Source organism: Megalops cyprinoides, chromosome 17, assembly GCF_013368585.1.
Source record: "Megalops cyprinoides isolate fMegCyp1 chromosome 17, fMegCyp1.pri, whole genome shotgun sequence".
NCBI lineage: Eukaryota > Metazoa > Chordata > Actinopteri > Elopiformes > Megalopidae > Megalops > Megalops cyprinoides.
Window position 1 is genome coordinate 14479864 of NC_050599.1, and position 19281 is coordinate 14499144.

General features: G+C 41.8%; 1 protein-coding gene across 1 annotated transcript in view; it reads left to right on the forward strand.

The window, feature by feature from the left end:
* Nucleotides 1-15163, forward strand: part of itpkb (inositol-trisphosphate 3-kinase B) — a 31774-nt gene extending 16611 nt beyond the window's left edge. Inside the window, exons 3-8 of the mRNA XM_036550472.1 lie at nucleotides 7849-7948; nucleotides 8493-8706; nucleotides 9578-9782; nucleotides 11507-11608; nucleotides 12892-12963; nucleotides 14777-15163. Of these exons, the coding sequence (XP_036406365.1) occupies nucleotides 7849-7948; nucleotides 8493-8706; nucleotides 9578-9782; nucleotides 11507-11608; nucleotides 12892-12963; nucleotides 14777-14989 (906 nt within the window). The 3' untranslated portion in view covers nucleotides 14990-15163. The remainder of the gene's footprint in view (nucleotides 1-7848; nucleotides 7949-8492; nucleotides 8707-9577; nucleotides 9783-11506; nucleotides 11609-12891; nucleotides 12964-14776) is intronic.
* Nucleotides 15164-19281: the final 4118 nt, after the last annotated feature.

Sequence of the window (19281 nt, forward strand, 5' to 3'; positions counted from 1 at the left end):
TACCCTTGCTTGCACATACTCTTACTTGCTTGTGCTGTGTGTCAAATGATAGTGGCACTTTAATTATCTTCATACACCACATATCTGTAGTTACAGTGAGTCGTCATGAGTAAAAGATGCACAGATAATCTGGAACATGGCTCAAATTGGCATAAATACAGAATAGCCAGTCTGACTGCAATGCAGTTTTCAAAAGTAACAACTTACAGTTTGATTGTGTGCCACTATGTTGGATATGTGTTGACGTGATCACTAATTACCATATCTATTGGATATACTGTATGTTCACATGGTTATTTTTGAAGTTAGATGTATTATTATGGTTTTTAGAACTTACATACTGAAAACATAATAATATTAGAATTTACTAGCATACAAATAATTAACTTTTTTTGGGAGAGAAATTAGAAATGTGTAAAATGAGCATAATAGTAGGTACATGGTTGCCACGGATACCCAGTACCTCTATCCTGTATCCCTGTGTTGGTTTGTGCCAGGTTCACTTGTTTCAATTCCAGGCCCCAGTTCCAGGAAACTCTGAGTCATTTTCCTCACCTTTGACCCACTGATTGATCACACTGTGACACCTCTCTGAATGAAGAGCCTCATTGATAGAGAGCATCTCTCAAATGATGTCTGCATTTCAGAAGTCACGCAGAAGGATTTTGACATGCACATTTTCATGGATTATGGTGACCCAATCCACTTTTTTTATTGTACAATAATGTATGTGTCCGCTAGTAATTTGTTATTTCATGTCATGTGATGACTCGGCAGATTTGATTCAGCCTTACAGTGCTTCTTTTCTTGCAGTAATTTTCATTTCTGTGCTGGAATGGTATTGACATGCTGCTGACTGCCATTAGACATAGGGCTTGATTTTGACTCACAAAGAAATATTACATTACATTATTATATAAATATTTTTTTTGTTGAAAAACACATTATTTGTTAGTCAATGTTAAGGAGAAGTGGTGAGGCCATAGAACATTCAGTTTCTAGCTCCACAACTGAGCAGTTGCATATTACCTCGTTGTCTTGTTGATACACTGATCTTTAAAGTGTTCATGTTGTACATGGCTCTTTAAACGCCTTCAAATGACTTGACTTGTACCGCTCCATTGATGTTCGAGAATCCAACGACCCATTTTTATCCACCTAGCATTTTGATCACAACCTTAAAGCTTTTTAAATAGATTGAATGTTTTGAAATCAAACAAGTCTTGATGAATTTCCTGCTTCAGGATTTTAGTGCAGCACAATCAGAAGAAGAGGAGTGCCAGGGCATTCCCTGATTATAGTGTTCAGTTATGTGACTATGGTAATGAAAGCAATTAAGGCAGGAGCAACATTCAAGACAGTATTGCTCCTCTGGGCAGTGTAAGACTCAGTCAAGGGAACATCTGGCAGTAATACTGGACCTGAGATCTGTCTTCAAACAGACACAGGGAAAGGAAGACATTCAAACACAAATCATCTCAGTGACGTCAGGTCAATATGCCATACACATCTCCTCCCAAAAAAGGATATCAAATCTCTTCCAGCTCTCCAGAATAGTAATGTTAATATTAGCAACACACTAAACAGTTACATACATGGGCCATCATAGTCCATGAAGGCAATTTAAACATTTTAATGTGCCAGCAGGTATTCAAAACCTCAATCAATGAAGCACTTAGAAAGCCTTTGCATGCCCTTTACATTATACCAGCAGAATTAGGGTGGGCATTAAGATTCAATGTTTCTTATTGTTAACTGTTAACACTTTAATGATGAAATAATTAATGGTCTGGTACAGTGGTAAGGAGCAGGGCTCATAACCCTAAAGTTGCTGGTTCAGTTCCCTGCTTGATGTGCTGCTGTTGTACCCTTGGACAAGGCCCTTATCCCAGAATTGCTTCAGTAAATACCTGGCTGTATGAATGGATAACATGTAGAAACTGTAAACGATGTAAGGTGCTCTGGATAAGAGAGTCTGATAACCAACTAAATGTAAATGTAAACCAAATGTGAATGCTCCAGTGTGAGAGAACAGACCACTTTTAATGACACTGGGGATGCGGCTGAAAGAAAACAGAAGTGATACATATCCAAACAACACCTCCTAAGTACTATCATTTGCTATAAAATCAGGCACGCTGTTTAATGTTGCAATGACATATACAGTTCTGATCCCCCTATCCACCTGTCACTGCATCTCTTTGTCTCGATTGTTAATTCTTCTTGGCAGCGTGTGTTTCTCGTGGTCTCCCCTCATTTCCACTGTGTTGGGGATTTCACCAGAGCATGCTGGGATTTGTACTCGAGAGAGGACTTGATTTGCATCCCATAGGGCTCTGGTGATGGATGGTCAAACCGCTGCACTAGGCAGCCATATGTGAGGACAGGCGAGGGGAATGGCCGTCTCAAAAGGTTCATGCACACAGAGCTTTGCCAGCATTTGCATGGTTTTAGTTTTTTTCCCCTCAGTTTGAAAGCAAATTAGCTTCGCCTGAGTTTGTGTCCTTCCCATTCACTGCCTTGTGCTAGTCTAAACAAAGCCTCACCACATCAGCATCTTGTTTCCAGCACTACCATGTCTGCTGTTGCCTCTCACATCTGGAGCTGTGTTCTCCCTGTGTTGTATAGATTAACTGGGCCTGTCGTCCTCTTTCTCAGGGAGCTACAGGTAATGAGTTTGGTCTTGCTTTGATATTGCTGGGCTTCTGCAGAGATGGGTGGGGTTTTGTTCTTGATTGCTTTATCTTCCTACTGTGCTGTGGTCCTCCTGCACAGATGAGTACTCAGGTAAATCCCAGGACCAAACACAGTGTGAAGGATCTAGATCACCATTTGTGGAGTAATTTTTAGAGTAGTTTGTCATCAAGTCAGGCTAACCAAAGTGTTCAAACTGTGGGCATGGGTGATATCCAAGTGAATAACACTTTTTCTGTGATCTGTCAGTACTCCACCAGTATACTGTGTGATTTTTTTATATCACCTTATGTTTTAAATTAAATGTTAAACTGTTAAACTACTTCTGTTGTTGCAGCTGTACTTTTAATAATTATCCTAACAAATATGTTTAAAATACTTCAAATCAAGGCTCAGTTTTTTGTGTTATTACCCTTTGTGAAGTTTGTAGAGTTCATGTTTTTTGTGCTGATCTGACCTCCTCCTCTCTCTGCCTGTTCAAGTTTCGTACTGCGTGCTCGTAGAAGTCAGCTATGGGTGCAACTGGTGCCTGTCACATATGGGTGGTACTTCAGTGAGACCTCTCTGACTCAGTCCTTCTTCAGCATTCTTACAGAGCTGCTGCATTTCCTCTTCAGTTAGCTGTGTTTGGATATTCAACTCTATACGGGTCAGCTCGATCCAGCAGGGGTCCTGTTAAACCTTCTCTGTTGCCCAGTGTCTGTCCGTTGCTGAGATGAATGCATCTTTAAGCACTTGTGCTAAAACGACAGGACGAGGTACCTTGTCGAGGCTGATTCTGTTTCGCGTCAAAGGCCGATGCCATGAGACAAACCAGAGACTCGGCTTCCGAGTCTTTAAGGACAGAGAAGAGCAATTTACTGTGATATAAAATGGGAGTGCACGTGAACATTCTCATCAGACATTAATGGCAAGTCTGTAAGGAAGCTGAGAACAGTTATTATAAATGCATTGACAAAAGGCTCTGAAAATTATGAAAATTGACACTTTATGGTGAACCTGTGGGTTGGAGTGACACTAGCTCACTTTTGTTGCCTCCCACTTTTGCACCAGGGCTGTTCTTTTTCAGTATTTAGAGGAGTTTATTAGTATTTAGATCCATAATTGAAATCTCTGATGGAATATTTATTGGCTTTCTTGAATTGGCTGGATTCAAGCGTGACTCACTGAAGTTACTCAAAGGCAAATAGTGAAAGCCCGAATTTGGCAGGATTTTCCTAAGCAAATCAGTGGAATTTTTATCACTGTTTATTTGACTTAAGGACAGTCTGGAAAATCTGTGGCGTACCTTTTGCCTTTATGTAAATACTGCATTGATTTGTCTTTGGTGCAACCTTGATTTTTCCACTAATATGACTGATGAACATAGAGCAGAATACCAACAAGTTATAATGTGATGGAAAAAAGAATGAAAAGGTTTGAGGTGATTATTTTCCTGTTGTTGAATGATCACATTCAAAATTCCTTAGAATGACCAAAGGAAAGGTTGTCATCACAACTTAGGCAATTTTGGTTAAGTACTATGGCCAAAGATATAACAGGAATTCCCCGTCTGACAACTGAACCGACAAACTTTGGAATACGCCACACTGCTGCCTTTACCATACTGAGCAATGGTCAGTTCAACAGTTGTACTTCAGGAACGAGAGGTAGTACAGTCCATTTGATTGTGTGGGTGCTTCATAGCCATGTAACTCTTCAGAGTGCAGCAGGAATTGGCTTGGCAGGAATTCGGAGACTGTTTTGGAGGGGGTCATTGAAGCTTTGTGTGCTTAACAACGCTTATGGCATGTTTATAAAATGTAGTAATGCTGTACGTGTAACATACTGGGACTGCTGCCTCATCCCCAATAAGTGTTTTGAGAATGAAAAGGAATGCAGAAATGTCCATCTGAATTGAAAGTCACAGATAAGATGTCAGGGGTGACTGAAAGTACAGCAGCATAGATAAGCCCTTTATAAGAATAAAGCCACGTGATGACGCTAAGCTCTGTATTATACCCCCCCCCCCCCCCCCAAACCCCATCCCTGAGAGCTTGTGGTGTGGAACAGAACAGAAACAAATAAACAGGAGTAAATGTGGCCTTGTACCAGAGGCTGGCCCCCGGTGGGACTTAGCTGATGTAGGGGCCTTGGTTCTCCCCGAGTGGTTTGGGTGACCCCCCTGGTTCACTGAGTTTCCACCACGTGTCTGCGAAAGTGGTCATGCTGCGAGGGCACAGGAGCCGGCACAGTAAGAGACGACACAGATGGGCGTCCAAGCAGAGAAGCGTCTCAGTGTGGAAGCCTCCTTCGCTGCTAGGTCCCAGCATCCACCTCTGCAAGCAGTGCCGTGGCTCTCCCCTCTGCTGGAGCAGAACAAAGGAGCACGGCGCTGGAAAAAGAAAGCTCAGACAGAGATAGTTATTAATACCTTTTATGTGCCTCTGAGCTCTAGTTTTAACTATGTCTACAACGCCTCTTAAAAAAGAGAGTTTTCATTTGGCATGCACATTCAGGTGTCTAAAGATAGCTATGTAGCTCGTCCATTTTTCACAGGTTCTCAGATTAACAGCAGTCTCTGTTTAAGGAAATAATACTTTCTTTGGATTGTCAGTTTTTCTGAGGGAGCATTTTTTAAGCTAAAACAATAAAGTTTGACAAATATTTACAGATTCCCGTATTCTAATCAGTACATGAGAAAAAAAAAAAAAATGATCCTTTAAGGTCTCCTTCTAAAAACTATAACATTGAAATATAATTGTGTTTGTTTAGAAAAGCTACAGATAAGTATACAGATAAAGAGTAAGTGCTAGGAGTCTTGTGGTCTAGTGGGCTGTGGATTGGGAGCGGTTTGCAGGCTATGTGCCACTCTGAGAAAGGTTTCCCCTGTTTAGAGAGCGGTGAGGTAGCTAAGGGAAACCCCTCTTCAATCGCAGAGACTAGGAATGAAGAATGTGCTGTCTGTGCCAGCATGGAAAATTAAGGAGCGTCTACACATTAAGTCAAGCAGAATAACACCTCTGCTGCCCTGAAAAGGAGCAACTCAACTGGAACAGAAAAAAACAAGACCTGTTTTCAGATTTGTTGAGTGCACTTTTGCACTCACAGAAAATGTGATCGTTATCCCAACAAATCTTTACAAAGAAACCACCTGCATACTTCTGCAAGGGCTAACCTCAAATCCAAAGAAACCAGAAATACGGCTTCAAGTTATGGTTTTGCTGTTATTGTGTTACTACAGATTTTTCCTCTGGGCTATTTGCTTAAATACTCATGCCTGCATTGGCAATACCTCCATCCTATCAGAAGTGCAGTGTGAAAATATTTGCTGTTCTGCAGGCAGTTGAGAATGAGCAGAGGACAGAGGTGATAATGTTTTGTATTTGTCATTAGGCGGGATCATTCATCAGAAACCTGCTTTTGTGAAAATAAATTGGAATAATAGCAAAACACTACTTTTGAAATGCTGCACCAGAAAAAAACGTAATTCAGTAACCATGAGCACCCATGGAGATATGAAGGCAATTAGCAATTGGCAATTAAAAAGAGAAACGAGGATGAGATTGTCAGATGAATTTGCTGAAGAAACACCTTCAGTGTAACAGAGGCACAAGAGCTTATTAGCTGAATAGCATTTCTCTTGGTTCCACCTCTACATCCTAAGTCTGACCAACGGTTTACTTTGTGTTGAGGAGCATGCCCGAAAGCCCAGAGGAGTCTAACCTTTCAGCTTACAGTGCTCCCACCTCTGTTGGCAGAGGCATGTGCTAACCCGACTCACATCCAAACCCAGCCATCTGGAGGCATTTCTGCATCGCTGGCTGCTTGGAATGTGTGAGTGCTGTCTGTAACCACTTACCTCAAAACAGGAACAAGTTAAGTACTGATTAGGCTTGATGTTACATCTGCGAGAGATAAAGGGGTGGGGATAACAGGACCTTTTTCCAGGACGCTGCAAGAAATACACACATAAAAACTTTATAGGTGTGAGACTGAGTTGTACTCTATCGTTTAAAAATGAGTTAAGTACACAGACATGTTTGAACAGGTATATCAGCAATTAAACTTTTGAGATAATGTGATACACAAACAACATTGGTTATTGTTACTAGCGGCATTGCTCAACAAATGAAATATGAAAATCTTCATTGTCATCCCCTAGAACGTGATATTGCTAAGTTTAAGATTCATATCTGAAATGAATTTCTGCTTCACCCAAATCCTTTATCATTGGTCATATGAATTTGTACTATAAAACACACATGGATATGCGGCACAGGAAAGTCAAGGACATTAACAAATAGCAGCAGTGCATTTCATAGTGGACCAAGAATAAATAAAGAAGTGAAGCATTGCTTTATGCTTCACCGAGGGCATTGAAGGGGGTAGCAGCTGTAGCCAGATGTATGCTAAGGCACTCCTTTCCTTCCGTATGGTGTGTACTCGAGTTTCATTGTGGCCAGGCAGTCGGGGAACACTCTAGCGCTATGCAAATAAGGTTGCAGTGGAGATGCTGCCAGGGTACTGAAGAACGTAGCAGCAAACAGCATAGTGTCAGTGCGGCGATGCAGAAGCACATACTTGTTTGTGCTGTTTAAATGGTGTTTTAAGGCTTGCAAATGGCACCACAAACTTTTCCAGCTACAGTCTTGTTTGACTGCATAAGGACTGTAATGACTGCATCAGTTATAAGCAATAATGTATTTACTGTTCTCTTCACTGTGAATATTTTGGGTTTTGACGTACTGTACCACTTTGGACAAGCTAAATTTGTAAATTAAGTAAAATATTTTATCTTAATTTAAAGGATTAATGATTGAAAACACAATTATGACAAACAAATATGTACTTGTACTTTATTTTTTCATGCTGTTAATAGCATAGCAGGCCTATCACTATGAGGCAAAGTGCTAAAGTCAATGTGATGTTAAGGTCAGTGTAAGATCTAGTGTGAATATAAGCAATCAGTTTCATTCTAAATATTCATAACTGTTTGGTTTGTTTTTTTGGTTTGCTTAGTTTTTTTGCTTTTTTACCTGTGTGTTGAAACATTCTTTGGTATATATGCTGACACATTCTTCAGTATATGTTTCTTGAACAAACAGCATTGTAATCAACAAACATGATTGTATCAGCATGTTCTCATCGCTGTTACTATTTATCCTCCTGCAGCATAAATCATGGAAGAAGATAAAGAATATGGTGCACTGGTCTCCCTTTGTGATGTCCTTCAAGAAGAAGTACCCCTGGATTCAGCTAGCGGGTCATGCAGGTAGGCCCTCAGAGTTCTCAAGTCCCTGACCCAAGTGATGTGTATTCGAATACAAAGCGAAGTCACTACATAGTTGAACCACATAGTTGAACTTCTGCTCAATGCTGATGTTCCCATGGCTGGCTGTGCAAATAAACCTCGAGCACACAGATGTGTCAGGTGCTGTGGGGCAATGTTTCAGATTTAAGGTATCGGTGTGTAAAAGAACATGGTCCCCTCTGTAGTAGAACTAAGTCTGGCAGTGTAGCAAAGTGCTAAGGTGCAGGACCATTTTGATTCCCCGCTGAGGCACTGCTGTTGTACCCTTTGGCAAGATACTTTACCCAGAATTGCTTCAGTGAATATCCAGCTGTATAAATGGGTAACATGTAAAAAATGTGCAGCATTTGTGAGTTGCCTACTGGATAAGAGCATCTGCTAAATGCCAATAATGTAATTTAGTGTAGAACTGACTCCTTGCAATATACAGTGAGGTGAGTAGTGGAACATGGAGCTGTTTTGACAGCGGTGTCCTGAGGGGTTGTCTCTCTTCCTGTGGACGCAGGCAGCTTCAAGGCGGGGGCGAACGGCCGCATCCTGAAGAAGCACTGCGAGTGTGAGCAGCGCTGCCTGGACTGGCTGATGAAGGACGTGCTGCGGCCCTACGTGCCGGCCTACCATGGTGACGTGGAGAAGGACGGCGAGAAGTACAACCAGATGGACGACCTGCTGGCCGAGTTCGACCTGCCCTGCGTCATGGACTGCAAGATGGGAGTCAGGTCAGAGGCGGCATCTCTCGCCCCCCGTGTGTCCAACCCAAACTGCTTCTCTCAAACGCTGAGATGCACAGCCAGCACAGCCCACCTGGGATCTCTGACACACACTTCCGTCTGACAATCACAGGTCATGTGGAAAATGTTGGGAAACGGCTGTCTATCGTCCTGGTTAATTATTATAACGCGTTTAACAGGCCGATGTGGTAGCCCTGCCATAATCTCACTTGGCGTTTACATTGGAGCTGTGCCAGATATGAGCCACTATTTGTTTTAAAATGCTCAAGTGTTTTACCCTGGCCATCTGAGCCACTGCAGGTACAGTTGTAGTGCTGTAACAAACATGTCCTGTAGGACTGGCTAATTAGCTGCAGAATCCTTCCACTGCGTTAAAGATTACATGCTGTACTGTTGCAGGGAGACCTTGAAACCTGGGGTCAAGTGCTCATCTCTCTCTCCGTTGTTTTCCTGGTTTTTGGCCCAGGTTTGTTTGCCCACTTAAGGCTTCTCTGGAACATCGCTGCACTGTTGTACAAATATAGAGATAGCCAGATGGCCAGGATATTAGGAAACTCCAAACTGGCCTGTCCAAACAAAACAGTGTGGTACAAACAACTTCTGGTGGTTTCTGTTTTTGAGTGTAATCACTCACAGGGTAGGCAGCGACAAGGCAGCACATTGCATTCTGGGACATTAGGATTGATGAAAGTGGGTCCCTGTTGCAGCAAGAAAGTGAACACGTTGCTTTTCTTATTTGGGCACTTCCACTACCTGCTTGGTGTTTTTCTGGAACATTTTGCTGAAAGGACACAGTTGAGAGGTGGATATTTATTGATTGTAATGTGATGATAAGTCCAACTGTATGAATACCTCACAGGACGTACCTGGAGGAGGAGCTGACGAAGGCGAGGAAGAAGCCAAGCCTGAGGAAGGACATGTACCAAAAGATGATTGAGGTGGACCCAGATGCGCCCACCGAGGAAGAGCATGCCCAGCAGGCTGTTACAAAGCCCCGCTACATGCAGTGGAGGGAGACCATCAGCTCCACCTCCACGCTGGGCTTCCGCATCGAGGGCATCAAGGTCAGTGCAGCTGTCCCCCACCGTTGACGGGCCCTCTCACAAGGCGGGGTAGGGTGCTGGACCAGCATGCACAGCCTGAGAAGAGAGACCAGAGTCCCCAAACACAGTAAATCCATCACGCACACGCTGATGGGAGAGTCCCGACACACACAGTAAAACACAGAGTCCCAAAACACCACCGTGGAAACCCCTGTACACAGGCTGAGAATAGAGGTTCACGCTTCACTCCAGCCTAGAGAGACCTGTGATGTGTAACACATTAATAATCCTCCTATGCAGCATTACATTTCACACATGATGACAATGGCTTTCACTCAGACTGAAGCTGGAAATGTATTATTGTGATTTTTCATGATGGGGCACCGCTGCTGTACCTGTGGGCAAGGTACTTAACTTAAAACTTCTTCAGTAAATATCCAGCTGTACAAATGGATATCATATACAAACTGTAACCTATTTAAGTCGCTCTAGATAAGAGCATCTGCTAAAATGACATGAATGTAATGCAAGTGTTTGCATTCATTAAACCCCGGCCGCCTTTTCATTTTGTTCCCTGAAAGGTTCCTGCAACTTTACTGAGGAAAATAATAAGAAATATTGTAACAGGAAATTGTGAATTAAGTTTTGTTTAAATGTGGGGAAATTATCAATATGCATGAGCGGCAGCACTCTCAACGGTCGGCCTTAATTGCACCTCAGTCTGGTTGTCAGGAGTGATGGGGAAGGGGTTCTCCCCCTCTTCAATGTGTGCGTGTTCTTGAATGTTTTTGTCATAAGAGGAGCCTGCTCATGGCACTTCCATTGAAGGCAACATCAGTTTCTGACACCCTGTAAGTCCCGCGAACATGTTATCAGTTTACCCAGGGCGGGCATTTTATTGATTGAGGGTTTATGGAGAAGCCCTCATTGTGCAATCAGGTGATTATATAATGCAATTGGAAACTTCACAAAAGGCACTTGGAAACATCCTCACTTCAATCAAATTACAGTGCTCTATTTTTGTCCCCTAAACCAAAGAGCAAAGATTACATGAGCCATATTTGGTCTGTTACACTCCAAAATATGTCTTCATTAATGAACCCTGTCTTGGATGGCTACAGATGTCCTGGGGAATATAGGAGTGATTGGAGCGGTGCGGAGCGGTTGGTTTTTCCGTTTCTATGAAGCCCGGCATGCCCATAGAAGGCGGTGTTCCTGCGGCCTGTTGTCATGGCACTAGAGTTGCCCTCGGTGATCACTCAGATTGCAGCGCCTCTATGGGCTTAGAGACCATGCAGCTGTTGTGTCTGTGGGCAGTGTTTTTGTCTGTAAATTATGAGCTTGTAGAGCACAGTATGGTTCTTTATAATAACTTTAGAGGCCCACTGATTGGGGAGAGTCTTTTTTTTTCCGTGCACAGTCTGATAAAGTGGTCATGGAACATTTGCTCACTTCCTGAATTTTTCACAGTGGTCAGTAGAGGCGCGGGTGGGTTGGTTGTGATGGTGTTCTTTCACTAAAATAAGCTGCGATTTCTCTGAATTCGTCGCTCTCGAGATCTAAGAGAGTCTGTCAGTCCAAACTGTGGTTTGTGTATGTGAGTTAACCATTAGTTTACTTTTTCACTGTGTTGTTGTTACTTTGAATGACAAAGAAGCACACAAACTCGTACAGTTTGCACACAAAGCGGTTAAACTCTGCTGTGTGGTAACACTTGTCTGCCTGCCCTGTCCTCCTCTGCGCAGAAGGAAGACGGGACTGTGAACAGAGACTTTAAGAAAACCAAGAGCAAGGAGCAAGTGACCGAGGCCTTCCGCGACTTTGTCAAGGGAAACGAGAACATCCTGGTGAGTGCGCGAGCCCCTGCCTGTGACGCACGTCTCCTCTGAGCCGCTGCCAAAAACCAGGGGGGAGCTCCCAAGGACTTCCCACTCTAATAATAGAGTAAGCCAGACCCTGGCTCGAGCTGCCCTGCGCTCTCCGTCCCTCTAGGAGCTCGTAAAAACTCACAGTGAAACTACACGCTCACATGGGAGATTGCTAGTAGGTCACTGAATGTGCAGCATGTGAACAGTCAACATGCACCTCTGCAATTGCATTATTATCCTTAGTGTTTTAGGTTGTTATGTGTAAATAGGAGATTCCTCTGTTGTAAAGCTGGTTCCCTCCTGTTGAGTATGTGTATCTTCTAAGGTGTAGGGGAAGGGGCAGCAAATTAAATTCTGGATATTTTGTGAAGGTAGTTACATTAATAGAATATTTTCACATTCATGTCAGCAGGTTGCTCAAAATAGATGGCCTGTAAGCTAATGCTTTAAAAGGGGTTTGCACTGAGTGAGGAGTTTAGGTGCTTCATCTGTGTGAGAACACAATACAGTACCTTCATAATTTGAATAATAAAAGGCAGATTGTGTTGAGTAGATTCATTTTAAAGGGTAGTGCAGAACTCTTTGCTTACCCCAACCTCTTCAGATAGACTAATGTTAAACCGCTGTTTTCACAAGTGAGAGCATCACATCTTTTTATGGTAGAATTATGAAGTAAATCATCTGATTTGGATAATGACAGTACTCTTCTAACTGTTTCTTACCATCACAAAGACCTGGCCATTAGGCGATGTCCTAAGAGATAAAGGTCAGGGACAAAGCAGTGAGTCTTGCTTCTTGAAATCATACACATTTTGGCAGAATGCTTTCTTGTGGCCATATGCAGTTGTACACAAGTACACACACACTCTGCAATTGAATTTACACTGTGTTATCTGTTCTAAGAATCTTTTTACATGGATAGCAAGTGAATTATTTAAAAATGGCCGATGTTTAAGTAGTGGTTAAAGTAGACCTCCACTTGCATGTTGTCATGACTGTCATATGAAAATATCAGGGCCTAGCTGGATATTCCCCTCCTTGTTTCTCTATTTGTCTCTACTTTTTAACAACAAATAAAGATATGAATAGAGAGACCTTTGCCCTGACCCCTGGACATATACGTCATGTCATTTCTTGTTAACAATGTACATTGTATAATAATAAACATTGGCTGCCGGTGAAATTTTAGGCTTCGTAGGTGCTCCCAGATTTCCTGGTGTAACAATAAATAATACCTCTTCCGTTTGTTGTTCTTGATGCAGAAAAGTTATCTGAACAGACTAAAGGACATCAGGGATACTCTGGAAATATCGCCCTTTTTCAAGACGCATGAGGTAATTCTCTTCATTTTCCTCCCTCACCAGATGCGGGCTATTTTAAGTGGTAACATTTACTGCTGAAAAGGTGCATTGACACCCGCATCTGCAAATTCATGCAGCCACAGTTCTAAACAGCAATAGCAGCACCGAAAACAAACAACATGCCCTACTTAAAGCACACTTTTTTTGATGTTTGTTATAACATTATATTATTCCAGCCACTGCCTGGGAACAGGTGGGCACAGTAAACACTTGACTTAATCAAATTCCACAAGCTGCAGAGCATGTGAGTGCAGCGTTTGATGGCAGAGGCTGGGAAAAATTTAGAGGAGAGTAGAACATGCTATTCCACTAAGGGGGTTAAAAAAGAGGTTGTGCAAAAGAGCCTTTGGGAAAAGAAGCAGTTCTTGTCCTGACCTGAGGCTTCCAGCTGTTTGGAACGTCGGTCACACAGTCCTTTCGTCCAGTCTCAGCAAAGGCTTAAGATGTTCTATGAGTGATCCCATTGTCACTCAAACGGTACATTTAAAGGCAGTTCTCGTGTCCCTATAAGAAACAGATTAACTCTGTATAAGGTTCTCTCTGCGTTGAAAAAATCAATGGGGGCCAGTTTGTCAAGCCAATCCTTGTTCGTGGCCATGAGAGAAAGCAAATCAGAGCTGGCCTTGACCTATTGGGGTGCTTTGAGCCATTGCAAATTTCATTGTTTACTATAAGAACATCAGGGACACAATGTGACGTACAGTACTGTAGGTTTAACTCCTGTATGTAGACAATGCTTAGAAAGTCACACAGCTAGAGCATATTCACAGTCATTCTTCCACAAACACGACAGAACAAATGTGAGGCCGTGAGCACTGATTCAAAATAATCTTTTGTAAAATGAAGGTCATGAGCATTGGGAAAACACAGCATTTGATCAAACTGAAGGCAGGCCCCTATTAGGAGACCCAGACAATCTGGATTCTCAGGCTTTATCTCACTGTGTCATGTGCCAAAATGTTTATATATTTTTTCAGATGGAGACAATACCAAAACTCGTATGGTCTTTGTTTGCAGTTTCTTTGCATAAGGCACAATTAATGATATAAGAACCCCTAGTGTGTAAAAGGACAGGCTTATGGCCTTGAAATGTCAAATAGGCAAATTGGAAAAATTCTATTTTTTCATTTAAAATGCAGGCACATGTGTCTCTGAATTTTATTCAGCTTCAAAGAATAACTGATGCAGCAAGTTTGAACTTTCATCATCAATGAGTTTTTCCGTGAGCCCCAAATGACCCCAAGACCCAACTACAATACCAAATGACAATACTGTAAAAAACACTGGATTCTTCAGTGCCTGAGTGCTGCTTGAACATGTGTCTTTAGCACACAATATACAAGGGTAGAAAAGATATTCATGTGTATAAAAACTGTCAGCACATACAAGTAACATCTGATAGTTGACCTTCATAAGAATAACAAGACAAATTCTTTGCTTAAGGAATGTGTGTTTATATAGTTGGTCATTTATTTAGCTAGCTATGATAACATACATTAAATCACCACAGATAGTCCAGACAGTCATCAGACAGTATAAAACAGGGTAGCATTATGCTACAAATAGATCATGTATAAATATGTATAAATAAGTTCTTGTTACGTAACTGCAATTGTTACATTTATTCAAAAGTTGTAGAAACACTATAGGAACAGAAACAGCATTGAAAGAATGTTATCTTACTGTTGAGCCTTAGTTCCAGGCTGTTTTCAGGTTGTTTTCAGGAGTCTTTGTGTCTATCTTTCCCTGTGACTGATCTTTGTGCCACTCTCTCCTGCATGCATAGGTGATTGGCAGCTCTCTTCTCTTCGTCCACGACAAGCGGGAACAGGCCAAAGTGTGGATGATTGACTTTGGGAAGACCACGCCCTTACCAGAGGGCCAGGTCCTGAGCCATCGAGCCACTTGGGAAGAGGGGAATAGGGAGGATGGCTACCTCTGGGGCTTGGACCACCTCATAGACATTCTCACCCACATGGTGCCACCAGACTCCCACTAGGAGGTGCCCTTGGCCTGGACACTCGCACTACAGGAATTTCACAGAAAGCTACCGCTGGTCCCTCGCAAAAAAGAAAAGCAAACACAAGCCACCATATGAACGTAATATCTGGTGTGTGTTTGTGTTTGTGTGTGTGTGTGTGTGTGTGTGTGTGTGTGTGTGTGTGTGGGTGCGTGTTTGTGTGTGAGTATATGTGTGAGTGTCCATATGTGGGCATATGTGTGTGTAGATATTGTACATATTCTCATGTACAGTATACTCTTAGAGATTGGATTCACACTGTTAAGTATTTTGTAGTCCCCCCCCCTTCAAGTGATGTGACAAGTCCACGTTCCCATGATTTTAGGGAAAGATTTCTGATTTTTATAGGCTTTCATTAGAAGCCCACACACAAAGGAGACACAAATAAAACCATTGAGCACTTTCCCACTGATGTGATAATGTTTGCCACCTTTTCAGATCTTACATTTTTAAAACACATGATGGTTAATACTCCCATTGTTTTTTTCATCAAATTGATCACTGACATTTACGTCCTTATTAGCCTATGATTCAGTGTAATAATTAAACACATCATATTCATCATGTCTTGAGATGTACTCTGCCCTCTTTGGTTGGTATGTAGTGTCCCATCTGTGTGTCAGTGTAGTGTGTAGTATCTGCACTGTTAGTGTATAGTGCACTTAGCATGTGATGAGTGGATTATCGTGTGGAAACAAATGACTGCACTGAAGTGAAGAGTGATTATGCACTTAGAGTTTTCTTTGGATGGGAATATTGACTTTGTAAACAGGCCCAATACAGAAAGCTTTACTGAGCGTATATAGTTTATGATCTGGCAATACGTGCTACAGTGACGATCTGTTTTAAAGTTTAGCACAGTGAAACCTGCGCTTCCTACGGAAAAGAACACAGCTGAGCGTGTATATATATGTGTGTGTGTGTGTGTGTGTGTGTTGGGGTGGTATGGAACATTTGTCACCCAGATACAGGAAAAGAGCACTTCATCAAGTGAGAATTAGAGCGCTTTAGTTTTAAGCTGTTGAAGAAGGACTTGAAGCGTCAGGCCACCCACAACCCCCCCCCCCCAGAAGAGCGGTTGTTCCCATGGTTCTGCTTCATCATGTTGTCTGACACACAGAGAAACTATGACAGTGTGTAACACAGTAGTATCATCAGTAGGGTTTCCCTTTTTTATTTCATGCCAGTCAATGTGCATTTGCCACTCCACAGAGACACAGCTTTTGAATGCCATTCTTTTTCACAGTGCCGCATTACATTGTGCAGGTTACTTTATTTCGGCCTGCCATAATTGCCCTAATACTATATTCCCTTTAAAAATCACACAGTAGCCCTTTCAACATGTTAAGGTGTAGAGTTTTGTGAACGAATGCCACAGGTCCTGTGATGACTGTCAGACAGGTGGCTGTGAGTGTTGCTGTTTAGATGGGTTCTTGACATGCAAACACTGTCACTGTCACACTGTCACTTATACAGAAATAGATGGCAATAGATTCCCTAGATTAAACAGACTTGCAAAGTGTACAGGGAGAGGGACAGACTCAGAGGGAGAGATTGTGTCATTTGAATGAACAGGTCTAAGAATTTCAATATTGTCAGTGTGCATGCTTTCAGCCTTCAGGTTTTTCCGTTGATAGTCAGACAGAAACCAGACAGAATGGCATTCGACATTGCTTTCCAGACTCAAATAACATGCCTTACTCTATTTGAAAATATGGAGGATAACACATTACTGTTTATAAATAGCATTCAGGTTGAGTGCATTTCACTGTGATGTCATGGCAGCACTCTGGCAAAGGCAAGTTATGTCTCATGGGGATCAGTGCCAGTGTCTGTGAATTTGAATGAAGGACGATGGAGTAAGGATGATCTCAGTGAAGCAGCTAACCTTTACCAGAGGAACTGAGAGGAGTTTGGGTTAGTAAGAGCAGTGAGCTAAAATTCCAGAGAAACTACTCACTTCCCTCGAACCGTGAGCTGTACATTTCCTCATGTGCTTCTCGCAGGAGTACTGTGCTGTGTGTCGGGGGTAGGGGTGGAAGTCCATGGTCTTTAGGTAACTGTACAACGCCAGTGAAGAGCTGCTAAATTATTGTACAGGGGAATCTAGTCACAGCAGCTTCTAATGTCCCTCTCAGAATGCAGACTTATTATTGGTGCTTTTATATATTTGTGCCAATCAAACAACTCTGTCCTGTACATCTGTACTCTGTACACTGTGGTAGTCACAATAAGCAACCTAAATACTGGAAAAAGTACACTGGAAATCTTAACATTAACTTACAATATTAACAATTCAGAAAATAATTTTCATGGAATTGGCTATTTTGGTATTAGATATTTTATCAAATCATTTCATGATCTACTGACAGTTTGGATCACAGAGTGTGTTGCCCCCTGCTGGCATTGTTTTGTACCACATAAAATAACATACAGTCACTGATGTGTATTTTGCCAGGTTGGTGAGCCTAGTCATCACCTTCACCTCAACTCAAAGTTTTGAGATATAAAAACTAAATATGATTTTGTGTAACATGGTTTTTAATATTCCAGATCAGAAACTTACCTACTCTTCATGTGGTATTACAGGCTGTAACAAAGTCAATAAATTATTTTTCCTAAATACAAGACATGCTTGCATGTTCTCACACACACACACACACACACACACACACACACACAGCCTCTTGTGTCAATACCTGCTCCACACAGGGTTCCCTATGGAAGAAAACATTAAAACAACACCAGCAGGACAATGGCTTTCCAATTTGTGTTGAGTTTTTCCCTTAATTGTCTTGGCATTAAAACAAAATATGTGCATGGACCACTGATTAATCATATGTCAAATGTTTCCCTTATCTCAGCAGAATGTCTGGGTGGTAACAGGTCTAGGTTACGATCTTACAACTAAATCCACTGGTCAGTTCAGGTCACTGTACTGCATTACCAAGAAAATGTCAAACGCAGCTGTGTTCTCAACAAAAGGAGATGTGGCCCTCTGCTGGCGGCTGTGGGAATCAAAAGACATACCTTCCACTGACGATGCTTAAGGGTGGTAAGACAGGATGTGGAGTCAAAGTGTGAGAATTCCTTGGGACGTCTCTGTTGTCATAAACATAACCATATTTATTACTTTGTGATATTTGCACAAGAACACTAAATGTAGCTGCGTGCTTTCTATAAATCTATCATTGACTGAAGGCTGACTGTTGCATTTATATCATTGTAAAAGTTAATCAGTCACTGCAATGTACGTGCAATTAACTGTTTTATGAAAATGTAAATATGTCCTGACGATGAGTGAGCAGCATTCTGTTCAAATAGAAGGGGCTGTTCTGAGATGGCCTTGTTATTCTGCGGACTGGATTTAGCCTGGATTGGCCATAGAGGCCGTAGTTTGGTGACCTCAGACAGCCTGTTAAACATCTGTTTAAGACAAACCAAGCTGTTTCCCTTGTGATGTTTTGAGAGGCATACCCAAGGTCATCTGCTTACTGTACTCCAATGCTATCATTCATGGATTTGCTTTCTATATGTATATCACATCTTGTCAATGCTGCAGCAACCTATGCTTGGCTTTTCAATATTATTGTAGTAAATATGAACAATTGCTGAAATAGGATGATTTCCTATTGCTTTTTTAAACCCTAACTTAAAAGACATTTAAAAATATTAGACAAGCACTTCCTCACCACTGGAAGTAGTGTAAGGACAAATTAACTGTGCCCTCCATTAAAATTGATACCACAGCCAGTTTTTAATGAGTGTATTCATTTGACTGTGTGAAGCAAATAGCCCTCATTCCCTCTCATTCTAGGAAGCTATCAAGCTTGACCTATTTTCAACAATTAAACACATGTGAGACGTCATTTTTATTCTGCTTGGCAAGGCTTCTAATCATGCTGTTTCTCCTTACAGGCTGAAATTGAATTTCTGCAAATTAAAATGAAGACAGCAAAAGCTTACTCAACATGACAGATTTAGTGTCACTTTCACTTTTAGAGATGGCAGTGAGTGAAAATTCTTTATTCTCAGCTCTGGGCAAGCAGGGACTCTGCTATTCAAGTTCTTTCCCCTTTGTGGCAGGATGTGCTTGTGAGGCCAAACCTGTGTCTCAGACAGAATGGCTATCTTTCCTGCTGGTCAGCTACAAGACTGGTAACATTTCATTAACAAGGGAAAAATGCTGAAATATTTCTAATTACTTATTTCTGATTGGTTGAATTTTAAGAGATTATACTGTCCTGCTGGTCCTATAATACCTTTACAGC